Here is a 16,230-nt window from a genome sequence, read left to right on the forward strand (position 1 = left end):
AGCCTTGTGACAGTTTTCCTGCATGTCATAAGCATTTGAATATAAATTAAAATGTTGAAATCAAATCTGATATTGTTTTACCTTTTATTTGGTGTGTGGAAGGTGTGCGGAAGAGGGGGTAGTCTTATACGGCGAGTATATAACAAACTCTGTATTTTGAGTGGAAATGTTAGGGGGTCGTCTTATACGCCCAGTCGTCTTATACGCTGGCAAATACGGTAAGTATAACTGCCCCCATTCAAAGCTAAGGAAACAGGTGAACGGTAGTTAAGTGTCTTGAAAGTGGTAGAAGAGGTAGAACTTTTGACTCCTATTTTATGCTATTTTGGTATTCTGACATCTCAATTAACCTTCAAAATAAATAACAGTATTTTCAGAATTTCTTTTACCTATTTTAAATGTCATTTTTAAAGATGACATTTAAAAAATTATTCTATAATTACCCTAAAAAAATCCTCATAGACTATGACCATCAACTAAGAGGAAATATATAATATTTGATAGTATAAACTGTCTCAAATATACATTATTAACATCATCCTGTACCAGTTGTAAATAATATAAAAAAATACCAAACCCCATTCCATCTACCCTGAACTGTCTTTTTTACTAATAACAGCAAAGTTCTAGCTTACCTAAATATTTCTGGGAGCTAACTCCTAAGCTACTATGTAAATGTCACACCACCCAATTTTTTTTATTACACATCTTCTATGTAATTACCTCATTAATAGGTGCTATGACAAAATGGCACAGAAGTAAAGAACACGATCACCTGTTCAAAGAACTTTTGATCTATTTTGAATAAGATGTTTATACATGAAGCTGTTAGCTAATTGCACCTAAGCAACATATGAAGGGAAAGGAAGTAAAAATTATTGAATATAAAGAGGCATTTTCACATTCATTATCTCAGTTCTTATAACTCAGTGAAGTTATTGCCACGTTCATTTTGGAGAAGGAAACTGAAATTCAGACAGGTTAAATGACTTCCTACAATAAAGGGCAAATCAGGGTCTGAAATACAAATGTGTCTGACTCTAAATTTCTTTAAAAAACAAAACAACTATACCTTGCAGACTCCCACTTGTACATGATTACAGGGTCTAGGCAACAATTTACAAAAACTGTAGGAAAATAAAGAAAGATATCATTGTAGAGAATAACTCCTAGGAAAGATTTTGTTAAGGCTTGAGTTGAATCTGAAATTAAGTGTAAGACTGGAACTACTAGTAACAAAAAAGAGGGTTAATGCCACAAAAATTTCTAAAAAAAAAAAAAAAAAATTTAAATATATTTTCCTTCAGTTTATACTAACAGGACCTAATCTCTGAAATTTTTATCTTTTCCTCCATTTCTTATTCTCTTGCATTTTTATGTATAATTTACCCCTCCCCCATAATCATTTCCACTGTAAAGACCAAAAAAATTAGCTAAGCCTGATATTCTTTCTCTTTCCAGCTGGTCAAGATGCTAAAGGACAGAAACATATATTGCCCCGGGAGCTTAAAGTGATCTTAGAGAATGATTTCTTCTTGTTAATGGTGAGAAAAGTTGGGAGAGAGAGTTAGGCAATATTGTTCAAGGTTACAAAACTTTACTGGCCAGATTAGCATTAGAAAAATGGGTATTCTAGTGTTCTTTCTGTGACCTAGTTCTCCTTAATTTTTTTTCCATAAGTATTATTAATAGGAGAATGATGATGTCTGCAGTTACATAATGAGTTCACTTGAAATTCTTTGAAGTTTCTGATTTTATCTTAAAAGCTCATGCAAATTCTACACTTGGTGCCTAATTTATACTATTAAAGTATTTAAATTACATAGTCTCAGGTAAAATTAATACTTCAAGAATTATTCTGTTTGTTCCCACAGCTTAGATTCTAAAGTTTACAATCCTTAGAGTATCCCTTAACACCAAGTCACGTACCCCAATTTGAGAAGCAGGGCATAAATTGTGTAATGCTCTTTTCACCAGATCTCATTTCCTCGCTGCTTTATTTTTCAAATTACTAAATATTTTTAAAGCATAGTAAATTTAATTCCATTCTTTCAAAATGTTTACTTACTGGTAAAACTACTATAAAAGTTTATTTTAATTATAACTGTTTCAAGAAGTTCTACTTACTTAAAATTCATTAAATACAAACTCATCTATGAACTCACTAAACAACCTGGACAGGTTTGTCTACATGACAGTACTTCGTTAGGCATTTGCTTTTTGAAAGGTCACTCAAAAATTAAGTGAGATTACATACTATTCATATTAACTACAGTCCTAATCACTTTTAAGCAGGTTAAATAATCTTTACTTCTTCCATGGTATTTATCTTCTCTGCCTAGTAGTGAAGGAAGATATCCCTGTGCTTTCATTACTATTATAGTATCTTTTTTTTAACATCTCAAATTCCAAATATGCTTTGTTGTTCTTCAATTCTATTAACAGGAGCAAAGTATAGATTTTATCTGTTTTATTCACTGTTTGAAAAAAAGCACTCTAGGGCCGGCCGAGTGGCGCGATGGTTAAGAACTCGCTTGGGATGCCAGAGGGCCCCGGTTCGGATCCCACATATGAGGGCCAGTGACACTGCCCTCTACAGCTGAGATGCTGGACAACAGCTCAACCTGGAGCTGGGCTGCGATGGGTCGCCGGCGACGGCGTGGGCTGCAGCCCCTGTGGCAGTGGGTTGCCATGGGCTACCGTGTGTAGCCAGCAGCCAGCGTGAGCGGCCAGCAGCCAGCGTGAGCGGCCAGCAGCCGCAGTGAGCGGCCGTCCAGAGGCCGGCGACTGATCTGCCTCACCCTGGAAGAGCGCAATGATGGGCCAACTTGGGCCAGTGAAGCAACATCCTCCACAACTAGACTGAAGAACAAAAAACGACAGCAACTTGTCTGTTCCCCTTCCCCCAATTCCCCAGCACTGTTCCCATCCCCCCAATTCCCCAATAAAAAAAATTAAAAAAAAATCTTAAAAAAAAAAAAAGAAAAAAAGCACTCTATTCAACTTAACCAGAAATCTACCACCTGTAAGAGTAAAAAAATGGACTCATACGTCATTTTCTCTCTATAGCATACTGTTGATTCTTCACTGTATACCTCAGTTAAAGTCAGTCATTTGTGTTTTTAATATAGGTAAAATTCTCAATATGAAACAAACTATGAAGTAATTGTTTACAGTCTTTGGCCAGTAATGAAGTATTAAATATATTTATTAAAAATTAATGGGACAATTTCCTACTTTAACTAAAAATTTAATTTCTAATACACTGCTTCCAACCAAAATTTCATGAAAGAAAAACCTAGTTTGAGAAATAGGCTTCTTTTCAACAAGTCATATAGATCAATATTGGTATATTTGCTAGAACACACAATTCCAGATGGTAGGATTTAGACTTTGTTTGCAATAGTGATTTGGCTACTTAATAACATCTATTCTCAAAACGAAGATATATTTATATATCTTCATCAATAAATGGACTTTTCAGAAAATAATATTGACAGTTATAATGCACAAGGATAAGCTTAAGAAATGAAAAAAGCAATGCTTGATCAATTCCAGAGTTATGTGATTATCAATCATCTCCTTGGCTTAGAATTTGGTTTTCAATATTTTGAATGACTATGAATGACTGAAATACTCCCTACATGTAACTAATATTTTAGGTGTTCTAGTTGATAATTAGCCTTTTATCTCTATTATTTAGTCTTATACTTGTTTTAATACCTCTTACTGATTGAAAATCTTCAGCTTAGTGCAATAAAAATGTATATTACTAGAGCAAAATATGATTTTAAAATGCCCTTTCCTAAAAATTTGCATTTTTCTCCATGCTACTGTTAGTGAAAATTTAGGTGATGAATTATCATCTTTAGCTAGACATTTTGGTACTGCAAATTAGGAGTATCTAGCTAATATGATATTAAATAGCCAATAGAACATAATCTATGTCATTCTATATTATATACATAAATATATAATTCATTAGTTTCCTGATGTTTCCATGAAACATATATAAAAGAACTAGTGTGCTCCCTTGATAAACAGCTTCTTTAGAAACAGAAAAAAAATAGGTGAAAAGTGACACATTTGAAATATAGTGAGCCTGCTATGTAATTGTTAAGACTGACTGTAAGTATAATTACTACTGAAGCTATCAAAAAAATTCCTACATCTGTCCCACATCTTGTTTCTAGTTTCAAAGCAGCAGATACTTGTTTGCTTCATGTTATTCATATTATCTTTAGTCTCTGTTATTAATAGCAATAGAAGTAGGGAACATTAGAAAGAGATATATTAAAAACTAGAGCTTAGCTCACCCAAGACTATATAACCTTCATTTCTAGCAAATTAACATAAGATAATTACTAACAAAGATACTATTCTTAGAGATGGACAATAATGTTCAACATAAAATGTTTCCATGATAACCTATTTTATATACAAAAATGTTACCAATTTTCCTGATAAATAATTAATATAACTAAAATATCCATGTTATATTATTGTAATCTGATTTCCAAGCCCTAAATAATTCAAGAGCCAAGCAAACAAGAAATGCCTTTACTAAATATTTTCCTTTCTACCATTATTCTTTGAAAATTCTAATAGCTAATTCATTTGATGAGGAGTTTCAATAGACTGCATACTACAGTTGCCAAATTCAGAGCTGAGATGGAGATTACAAAATCATCTAGAATATGAAAAGTTTCAAAGTATAAATATTAGTTTTCAACAGATAATCCAAAATGTCACAAAGAAACCAATTAAAGACTTCAGAAGTGGCAATACAATTTCACAAAAATATTACCACATTGTAAAATGTGTGCATGGGTAGACAATTCTTTCCACTACCCCTATAAAACAGCTTTAGATAAAATACTTAAAATACCTATTATGAAGCATGCAGAGGATATTTTATTAAACAAGCCCTCCACCTTTAAAGAGAGCCACAAATTACAACTCATAAAATCACAGCTTTAAGTATGGCCTCTTAACTCAATTTTCTTAACTATGAAATCATAGTACTTAAATTCAGTAAAGAATAATTTTACATAGTAAAACTGCAATACTTGAAGTTCTACAAGACAAAATTGCACAACACAGCTTTATTTTTATAGGGGTTTTTTTGCACAAAATCACATAGACTGTCAAGAGCATAAATATTAAGCTGTGTAATAAAATCCACATTTGCAGACTGAGGGCTGGTGCCCTTTCCTCTGATTCTTCTCCATCTTTCCAGGCTCTATCATAGTAGACAATATTTATATCAAAAAACTTTTCAAGTAAAAACCTCAGAGTTATTTCATACTTCAAATATCCATTTTATCATCAAATCCTATTGCTCCGTTACCACTTCTCCCAAATCTGCAACCCCCTCTTCATTCCTTCAGCTACATTCTTGTTCCTGACCCTAGGCTTTTCCCCCTAACTGTACCTCATTCTCATGAGACAGCTTCTCCAGATTAGATTATCTTTAATTTCACTGGTAAGGTTCTCTTCTCTCCTTGACATTTTGCCTGTGCCACCTACCTATCCCACCTGGGCTTTTCAAGTCCTTTGCATTACATTTTTCTTCTGCTCAAGAGCCTCATGCTCACCAACATTTTCACTTATAAGGTTGCCACTAACTTTCAACTCTCCTTTAAAAAATCAGTTTCTTCTTACCTCTAGTAAATGAACTAAATTCTGCGTTCTGGTAATCACATTTGCTCCTAATCCACGTGAATATGAAATTCCTTTTACATTTAACCCTCAAAAGCACTGGTAATTTATTTAGACAATTTTAGCAAAATAATTACATACACTGTTTGTTTAGTTGTTTGCGTATCAATGTTATCCCTATTGAACTGTATTTTTACAGATAAGGACTGCATCTTTCAAAGCATTCTGTACACCTATCTACTATGTCACTTGACCCAAGAAGGATTCCCTAAATAAAACTATTAGGGAAAGCTTAAATAATCAAAAAATGGTTTTGTTTTTTTTAATTTCTATTTTAACTTTGCAACATCTATGACCTTTCATTTCCGTGGACAGCTGACATACTTTGCTTTTCATTAAGCTTCGCTCTTACTACTCTATAAATTTTCAAAAAATGGCTACAATTTAAAGTGCAAGTTGAGGGCTGATATAGGGTATATTCTTTTTACACCCTGCGATTAGATTATTTGAAAATCATCAATGTCAATTCAAACAATTCTGAGATACAACTGAATATTTGCACAAGACAACAGTTTCAGAACCAAAAAAGAACGGCACATCTTCTGATTTGGGGGGATTCCCTTTCAGGCAACTGGTTTAGACTAGTTTCTCTATCTATGGGGCTTTGGATTAGGAAAACTCAATAAATCACATAAATTAACATCTGGAAAGAATACCAAGGAAAGGCAACCAGTTTACTTAAAAGAGTGGAAGGAGTGTCATGGGTATCTCCTTTTCATAAAACTCAGCAGCCACATTAAGCCTTGCACTCAGTATCTACCAGCAGAGAATTTTTTGTACCTAATAAAAGCAAGTCTCATTCAATTTAGTCCCTTCTCGAGCACCGTCTCAACCTGTCAGAATTTGACAAGGGGGAAAAAAACTAAAAAGAATGGGTTGGGGGTAAGGAGACACTAGAATTCCCGTTTACATCGTTTCTTTTTCCGAAATCACAACAGTATGCCTTGGATTTCCTTCACTCCGAACTACACGCTCAGATTCCAAATATAGTTCTTTAACCCCCGCCTCGCCACTCTATTACACAGAAGCTTTGCCAACTACAGAAACACAGCAGAAACCCCTACAAATCTGCTTGCTATTCATCTCGGAAGTCATGCCCTGCAGCAACTGCCTATCGCCGAACTGAGGGATATTACCCAAATACAACGCAACGGCATCAGACGTGCCGGGCACACAGGGCTTCCGAGAGAGAGAGAGAGAGAGAGAGAGAGGGAAACGCGACCCGGGAAAAGTGCACTCCTCAACAGCCTTGGGACCATCCGGAAGGGGGATTCCTAGAAAGGAGGAGGACAGAGGAGCCCAAGTGGGGGAATCCTTCCCTCTCAAGTGAAAAGGGCTGGATCCCCAGCCGCAGGCTGCAGCCTGTCCCTCAAAGGAAACGAAGAGGCGGGCAGAGAGGGCCCTAAGCTCGGGAAGGAGGAATTGCAGGCACTTTCCGAGGTCCGGGTGCAAGCCGATTCCCCGCCTCCCCGGGGAGACAAGGGGTGTCCCATGGGTAACTGAGGAGATGCCAGTTACATCTGCTGAGGGGCAACCTGAGGTGGAGCAGAGATCCGCCTGATGAACACCCAAGTCTTGACCGGCCCGTGTCCCGGGCAAGCACCGCAAGAACAGCGCGGGGCTGTTCGAGTGGGGGAGGGTGAGGGGTGGGAGAGAATGGGATTCCCCCCTCTCATAGACGAGCATCAGCGGAGGAAGCGCGCGGGCCAGCCCAGAGAGGCGTGCTTCAGGCTGCGGAGCCGGGATCCCGGCGCCTGCACCGGCAGCACGGAGCCCCGCAGCGCCCGCCGCACCGGCCCCTCGGTCCCCGGGGGCCAGGGACTTCGGCTGCTAAGGCGCTGGGGCCTGACATCCCACGGGGCCGGCTCCGGCTCTGGGGACACCCGCGGGAACACCCCAACCTCCCGCAGCTCCCAGCGGTTGTAAAACGCCCCCCCCTTCCCGTCCCCCTCCTCACTCTTCCCTCCTCCCGAGGCCGCAGAGAAGGGTCACCACAGGCAAGAAGCCAGAGGCAAGTCAGGGACAGCGGCGGCGGCGGTCCCGGATCTCCTCCCCCGGTTACCTGTAAGGACTCCGACACGGATTTGATGATCGTGGTTAGTGAGGATCATTCCCTCGGTCGCCATGTTTCCCAGCGCAGTCACCGCACTGACAGGAGCCGGGAGAAGCCGGAGCTCAGAGCGCGCCGGCCGGGAGCGCGCTCGCCTTGGAGAGCGCGAGAGCGGGAGCGCGAGGTGAGCGGGGAAGGAGGGGGAGGCAGCCTTGGGCCCAGCGGCCTGCGCCGGGGAGAGGCCGGGCCGGGAGCGCGCGAGTCCGCGGGAGGGGCGGAGTCAGGGCGCGCGACCCCGAGTCCAGGTCGGAGGCTGTGAGCTGCGGGTGGGAGACGCGGCGGCCGCGGGAGGAGAACGGCCGGAGGCGTTGGTGCGAGGCGGGAGAGACCCAGGCCGCTCTGCGGAGCACGAGACCCAGGGCGGCTGGATGGCAGCAGAGTGAGGGAGAAAGACAGCACAAGCTAAGAAGGTTGCGGGGGCGGACTCGGGGACAGGGCGGAGCCACACCGCAAGGCGGGGAACTTGTGGAGAGTGAGGGGAGGAGTGAGCTCGGTTGCGGAGTCCTGGGAGCGGGAAGGAGCCGGCCCAGCCCGAGGAGGAACCGGGAACGCTCCGGGACGCGCGAGTAGCGCCGGATTGGCTGGGAGAACGCGGAGCGGGTGCGCGCGAGACACGAACGCAGTCTCAGCGGGACGCCAGACAGAAGCAATCTCCTGCCGAGCTGGGCGCCTCTTCGTTTGTCAGCACCTCTGGCCGGCTCTCGGGGCCACGGAGCCACTCGCCGGAGAGGATGAGGAAAGGGCTTAGCACGCGGGGCCACTCCTGGAATCCACCGCGAAGTGCCGGCCGACCCCCTAAACGCGCCAGGGAACCTGGAGTTAGCTTAGAAAGTTGCATGGGTGGCAGAACGGAGAGTCCGCCGTGGGCGAAGGAGGTATATCCAGTCTTGCCTCATCTTCCCGCTTGCTTCCATGGTCGGCTTGCCCTGCTGGAGGATTTCCGCCTCTCCTGTGCTTTAGGATCCACTCTCCTAGTCTACATGACAGTCCTCAACGAGCATAGGAGCCTGCAGCAGAGTATCTTGAGTGTAGATATCTGGCTACTCTTCCTGCCGCTGTCTTGTGGCTTTTTGTCTTCATCGCCACGATCTCTGCTTTTAAATGAAAAGCACCAATCTTAGAAAGTGGGAAGAACGTGTCCCACCTGAACCATGTCACAAAAGCGGAAATAGAATACAGGCTATGGCAATTGAGTTTCATTTCAGTGTGTGTGGAATATGAGATTACCATGAAAACAGCTTTTGTTACCACTTGTTTTCAGGTGTTTTTCATAAAATGTGTTATTAATCACCTGTGGCTATTTCACATCAGTTTCTTTTTTCCCTTCTTTCAACTTAACGAATAAAAAAGTTACATACACACATGTATATATTTTTCCCTCCGGTTCTCAGCCATGGTAAGACCTGGGAAGCATAAAAATGAAAAGCGAAGTGTCAAAAATGTATAATCATCAACGTTTGTACACAATTAAAATCTCAGTCAATGTGATGGTTATGAGTTTTTTATTGTTCCAGTTGGGAAGATGGACTTATATTCTAACTGAAGATTTACATTGTTATGTATTTCATTTTAAATGATGGGATTACAAAGGAGATGATGGATAGAACTGAGGTGAGATAAAATGAATTAGTAAAATTTCTTTTGAGTATGTTTATTGCTGGTATTTTTGACAGTGGATTAAAACTTGAAGCCAAATCATGAACCCACTTCCTATAATTATCACCGTAGAGCCTCGTGGCCAAAGAATTCTTAACTAGTTTCAAATGAGAGATATATATGGGAAAGTGTGCCCACCGCGTTTCTTTTCTCAAACTAAAGATGAAAACAAATAGTTGTTACATTGTTACTTTTGTAACCCATCTGTATTGTCTACAGCACCCTCAAATTTGAAATAATGAAATGTCTTGAATTTTTAGAGAGAAATTCTAAACCTGCCCACTAATAGGTCTTGTTACCTTAAATTTAAATTTGGGCCTTTTTCTTCATCTTTTACATAAGATGATAGACTAAATAGTCACCTTTTAAGTGATAGACTAAGCACCATTTCAATTTAGAAATTCTGTAATTATTCATGGACAGAATCTGGCACTTCATTTTACAAATAAAAAACAAAGGGACCTGTATAAAATTAGTAGTGGTGAACTTCATTAAAATTGAATTGGGAAGGGTAACTATGAATTAAGCTTCATAAGGTATATGGAGGTTTGTTTGCTGAAACTACTAAAATTGCTGGGAAAAGTATTAACAGAACTAATCTGGACAAAATGAATGCCTGTCTTCCAACAATTTTCCTCAAGTGTATTCATCTCTGTCGAATTTAGCAAGCTGTAACAAAATTTATACAGGAAAAGCCCAGTGACCTTACTGTCTAGTGTGACCTTTTACTGCTGGTTATTGAATGATTATGGCAATATGCACATGGTTTTTTACTCCTGTTATAGTGTGACATTTCTTCAAAATTTATCCTGGAATCAGGTGTTATAACAGAAAATGTTCTGGACGATAGGAAGACAGTAGCATTTCCAAATATTGACAAATGTCTCAGGAATATGGTGGGGCAGTGGAGAGCCAGAAATGAAAGAATTGAGAGTTTGTATGTAAAGAATGAGAAGCGCCCAGGGATTTATTCTCTCCATTCTAAGGTTTTAATAAAGAATACTACAGGAGTTTACATTAACTGAGGAGTTACATAAAAGGTAAACATCTGGCTTTCATAATGATTTTCATTATGAAGATTAAACTTGATTAGTAGAAATGAATTACTGAATAAAGGTGGTTTTTTCCAGTAATGGTGTATTTATAGTCTTCCTGGTACTTGCGTTTGCCTGTGGTTAATCACAATTTCAATATAAATAAGGCAAAAGCTTACTTTTTCTGTGGTCAGACTTTCCTCAACATTACATGTGAGCAAGGAGGACTTTGGTAATGGACTATTCTTCCTCTAAGGGTCATTTTACTCTTCCTTTTTCCTGTTTGGCTAAATGCCACAACTAAAACTGAGTCAATTAAAAGTGGGTGCAAGCAACATTTTGAATATAATACTTAATGCTACTAAATTGTACTCCTTAAAATGGTTTAAATGGTAAATTTTGTTATGTGTATTAGGCACAATTAAAAAAACAAAAACGGGGGCCGGCCGAGTGGCGCGATGGTTAAGAACTCGCTTAGGATGCCAGAGGGCCCCGGTTCGGATCCCACATATGGGGGCCAGTGACACTGCCCTCCACAGCTAAGATGCTGAACGACAGCTCAACCTGGAGCTGGGCTGCCATGAGTCGCCGGCGACGGCGTAGGCTGCAGTCCCTGTGGCAGTGGGTTGCCATGGGCTACCGTGTGTAGCCAGCAGCCAGCAGCCGCTGTGAGCGGCCGTCCAGAAGCCGGCGACTGATCTGCCTCGCCTGGGAAGAGCGCAATGATGGTGCCAACTTGGGCCAGTGAAGCAACGTCCTCCACAACTAGACTGAAGAAAAAAAACGACAGCAACTTGTCTGTTCCCCTTCCCCCAATTCCCCAGCACTGTTCCCATCCCCTCAATTCCCCAATAAAAATCTTTAAAACAAACAAACAAAAAAAACAACAACAAAAACGGATGCAAGGTGAAGCTCTGGTTGATTTTAACCTATAATTTCCCCCAAAGAGGCTTGATTATAGTCAAGATAAACTTTAAACTGGCTGAATAGGCAGTGTATTAGTTCCTAGGACTGCCATAACTTAGTACCACAAACTGGGTGACTTAAAACAACAAATTTAGGGCCAGCTGAGTGGCGCGATGGTTAAGAGCTGGCTTGGGATGCCAGTTCTGAGCAGCAGGGCCCCGGTTCAGATCCCACATGAGGGCCAGTGACACTGCCCTCTACAGCTAAAATGGTGAACAACAGCTTGACGAGCTGGGTTTCCATGAGTTGCCGGGGACGGCGTAGGCTGCAGTGAAGCTGCAGTGGGCTGCCATAAGCTACTGTGTGTGGCCGGCAGCCAGCGTAAGCGGTCGGCAGCCAATATGAGCTGCCGAGAACTGCTGTGAGCGGCCTTCCAACGGCCGGCAACCGATCTGCCTCACCTGGGAAGAGCACAATGATAATACCAACATGGACCAGTGAAGCCACGTCCTCCACAACTAGACTGAAGAACAAAAGGACAGCTACTTGTCTGTTCCCCTTCCCTCGATTCCCCAATAAAATCTTGAAAACAAACAAACAAACAAAAAATTTATTCTCTCATGTTTTGGAGGCCAGAAGTTTCAAATCAAGGTATTGGCAAAGCTATGCTTACTCTGAAGTCTCTGGGGAAAAATTCTTGTCTCTTTCTAGCTTCTGGGAGTTGCCAACAATCCACATTCCTTGGCTTGTAGCTGCATCACTGCAATATTGGCTTGGCTTCCGCCTTCTTTGTATTTTCACTTGCCCTTCTTACAAGGATACTAGTCATTGGATTTAGGGCCCAGTGATCCAGTAGGACCCCTGGATCTAATTACATCTACCAAGACCCTATGTCCAAATAGGTTACATTCTGAGGTTCTGAGACAGTGAAATTTGGGGGGACACTATTCACCCCTGTACAGGTAGTGCTAGATTACATTACTGTGAATATCCATGAAAACATAAACTAGAAATTCGGTCTATCAGAAATGAAGATTCAAAGGTTTCTTTAAAAGCTGAGATTTAGAAATTAGACGCATTCTTAGAGAAAATACAGTTCTATAGAATAGAGAATACTGGGAAAGTTTTTAATATTTGACCTAAGTAGCCTAATTCCCCCAGAAGTAGTTTTCTAAATTAGAATATTTCAAAGTCTGGTGAGATAAACGTATTCACTCCTACTAATGAAATTGACACTTTGCTTGTACTCCTATGCCCTTGTTGTCTTTTAGTGAAGTGAAGCTGAGCCATCTCAATTGCTCATGGACTTAAATGGCACTTTTTTGGGGAACTAGGACAATGTTTTCCAGTATCTTTCATGTAATAAATTTGAACTTTTCCTTGCACTTTTGATATTATGTTTGTTCTGCACAGATTGCTGCTTGAATAATTATTTTGTGTCCTGGTCCTTTGTGTTTTTTCCCACCTTTACTCTCTTCCTCTGAGGTCCCCATCTGGAAATCCAGATGTATGAGGATATTTTTGGTTGCAAGAGACTGATACTAGTTTAAACAAACAAACAAAAAATCATTTGCTCATGTAGTTAGGAAGTCCAGACATATGTATAGCTTTAGGGTTGGCTAGCTTCAGGGTCTGAAACCATAACATCAAGATAACCATCTTTCAACTATGCTAGTTCTTTGTTGACTTACGTCTTGCATTGGCTCTTTCTACGTGGTGGCAAAGATGGTACTGGCTTCTCGAGGCTGTAATTCAGATCAGTAGTTTTCGAGTCTGTCTGTGGCAACTGTAGACCCCAAGACCCTTTTAGAGGATCTGCAAGGTCAAAAAATTTTCATACTAATACTAAGGTATTATTTGTCTTTCCACTCTCATTTTCTCACTAGATACAGTGGAATTTTCCAGAAGCTATATGATGTGTAATGATATTCCTCTGATATCTAATGGAATGTATTTGTATATTTTTACATTTAAAAAATTTAATATGCTAAATATCAATAGATAAAACCTACATAAATGAAAGGTCTTTGGAGTCCTCGATAAATTTTTTTTTAAATATAAAGGTGTCCTGAGACAAAATCTTGAGAACCATAGATTTAGGTCATGTGACCATCCCAAAAAAACTTACTAAGGCAAGGGGAATGGAATTTTTTGATTGGTTAGGCCTCCATCATGTACTCACCCACAGGAAGGAGATCAGTTGCATCCTTAAATGGACAAAGATCAAGGGAGGATGGATCTGGGTAGCATATGTTAGGATAGTAGTGCCTTGATAGATTAGCAGTTCAAATCTTTTTACAGACTCCTATCTCTCTCCACCATTACTACAGATTTTATTCTTTTCTGAGGGCTCTAATTTATACCTTTAATGCCACCCACATCATCTCATGTTAATAGTCACAAGATAGAGAAGCTCTTCCAGATGTGTCTTAACACTTTACAAATGTACAAGGTCACCACTTATTTATATGGCTGCTTATCTAATAAAAGAAGAAAACCAGGAACAAAAAGTTTTTGGTTTCTAAAGAAAGCACAGGTATTTCTCCCTCCTTAATTCAAAGAAAGGGTAGGCAATAATGGAGGACAAAATTTGCTAGAAGAGGAAAGAATTAGTAGATAAGGGAAAGGAGGGTAAGATTTGTTCAATGGAACAGTAGCATTAAGTGCCCAGAAGCTATTTGATTTCTTAAAAGGGCTCAGTCTACAAGGCCTTAAATTTTCAGTGTTCAGCATACACTAGTCAAAAAAACATAGTCCCATGCTTAACAACTGACATTGAATGAAGTGAACGTTTTAAAAACGCACAAACATCATGCTTTTCTTAAATTATTAGTTTCCATGTAATCAAACTTAGCTTAAAACCCAGCTACCATAGAAAAATACCTCTATCCCTTTTAAGAAAGCAATATACAAAAAGAAAATTATTTTATTAACCTACATCTCATTTTCTCTCAGGTTGACTAATAATTGGAGGAAATATGGTTTATAGGAATGTTTGTACAGTTTCTCAGCTTAAAATTAACCTTAAGTAAAAGTTTGAAATGTTAGGAAGTGTAAATGAATTTGTGAAGGAAGCAGAGATCAGTTGTCCTGAAAAATCTCATTTTATCATGTAATAGTTACATTTTATATATATTTGCTTGTATATCTCCTGTAGGATTGAGCAAGTATCCCTTTCCAACACAAAACCTTGTTCTCTTCCATTTCCTAATATTTGATTACTAAATACAGAATGTATGAAGCAATGCGGACTTTGAATTGCTAGCAATGCAGGATCCCCCCCAGGTGCCAAAAGGGCTGTTTGAAATTTGCCTTGATATGTAACAGATTATAGAAGCCTGTGCCTATAAAAAAAGATACCACCTAAGGAGGCCATAGTTCACACAAACAATATTAACGCTGGATTCTGCGTGGATTAAAAGTAAGGCATAATGTTGCGTACTGTCACTTGAAAGCATCAGGCTGTGGTTGGACTTATTTCACATAGGATAGAAGTGTGACAAACATCGCTAAGCACTTTGAGGTTACTGCAAAAAGACAACTTTTGGGGGTGAAATGTCAGCAGATATTTCGTGACTAGCTGGAAAGTCAAGGTAAAATAAATGAGATAAGCTACAAGAATAATACTACCCAACATTATGGTTTGTAAATGTATTGCCGATGGAACAGAGTTTTTCCTCGGTTGAACTTAAAATTAAAAAGTATATCCCAAGTACAGTCAAGAAGTTTTATTCTCCTGATATCAATAATTGGAAACTTAATTGGAATATTATGAGTATAAATAAAACTATAATAATGATGTTTTAATTCCATCAATACTTTTTGACTGCTAATTCAGTTCCCCCTAATAATTTGATTCTGAGATGGGGATGCCCTAAATATAGACATGTTCTAACCACATTAAAAAGTATAGTCTTCTCTGTATTTTAAAGTAATATTTGGTATCAGTGACTCTCTTGGGAGTGTGAGTAGCTTGAATAAGTCTCTGATCTGTTGGGTAAGTTCACCAAATAAATTTGTATACACAAAGCTAAGATCCATATAGTGGATTTATCAAAATGCAGACACCCATGAACAGCCAGCCATTCTAACTGACAATTTTGCACTGCCATGTAGATGGAAGTCAGAGTCCAATGTAAAGTCTTAAACACAAAGTGGAATAAAAAACTACAATATTTCAGTTTTGTGTTTTGAAGAAATTGAAGGATTTGGAACATTTGAGAGAAAAGTGACAAAAGCCTGACTGTTAATGAACAGAGAATTCCAATACTTTGAAGATGGCAAATGATTCATTTTTAAAGTATCATTTGTAAGCCTCTGCTAGCAAGTAAACTAGCTTATTTAATGGTTTAGTTAATGAATAACAACAATAAATGATTGCAGTGAAGTTCAAAAGATAGGGGAAGAGGTCAGATATTAAACTAATTAAAGGGGTAAAATGTGATTTTAACACATTCAAATGCTACTCTTTTAATCCAGTTTTTAAACTGGGAATCTAAGGCCCTGAAATTAAATGACTTGCTCAAAACAGTCAGTGGAACAGTCAGATTTTTATATTCCTGATTTTTGTTCTCATTGATCTGTCTAATCCAATTGACTTGGAAAATGTCTCAGGACTGCTAACTTTTTTGAAACAGAGTGTGGGTTATACACACAGCTAACTCAATTGATCGAACATGAAACTGATCTCTCAGGGCTGCAGACACTATTATTTCTGTGGTCAACAGAGGTATGATATGAAATAGATTGGAATGTGACTGGTAGTAATATAACCTAGGCTTTGGTAATCAGCTTAATTAACAG

The 16,230-nt window shown here is 39.6% G+C and overlaps 1 protein-coding gene across 1 annotated transcript in view; it reads right to left on the reverse strand.

Moving 5' to 3' along the window:
• The window catches only part of GPHN (gephyrin), a 435,631-nt gene extending 427,308 nt beyond the window's left edge, over nucleotides 1-8,323 (reverse strand). Inside the window, exon 1 of the mRNA XM_019641276.1 lies at nucleotides 7,784-8,323. Within this exon, the coding sequence (XP_019496821.1) occupies nucleotides 7,784-7,847 (64 nt within the window). The 5' untranslated portion in view covers nucleotides 7,848-8,323. The remainder of the gene's footprint in view (nucleotides 1-7,783) is intronic.
• Between the last annotated feature and the right edge of the window lie 7,907 nt (nucleotides 8,324-16,230).

Source organism: Hipposideros armiger, unplaced genomic scaffold (assembly GCF_001890085.2).
Source record: "Hipposideros armiger isolate ML-2016 unplaced genomic scaffold, ASM189008v1 scaffold_59, whole genome shotgun sequence".
NCBI classification, from domain to species: Eukaryota; Metazoa; Chordata; class Mammalia; order Chiroptera; family Hipposideridae; genus Hipposideros; species Hipposideros armiger.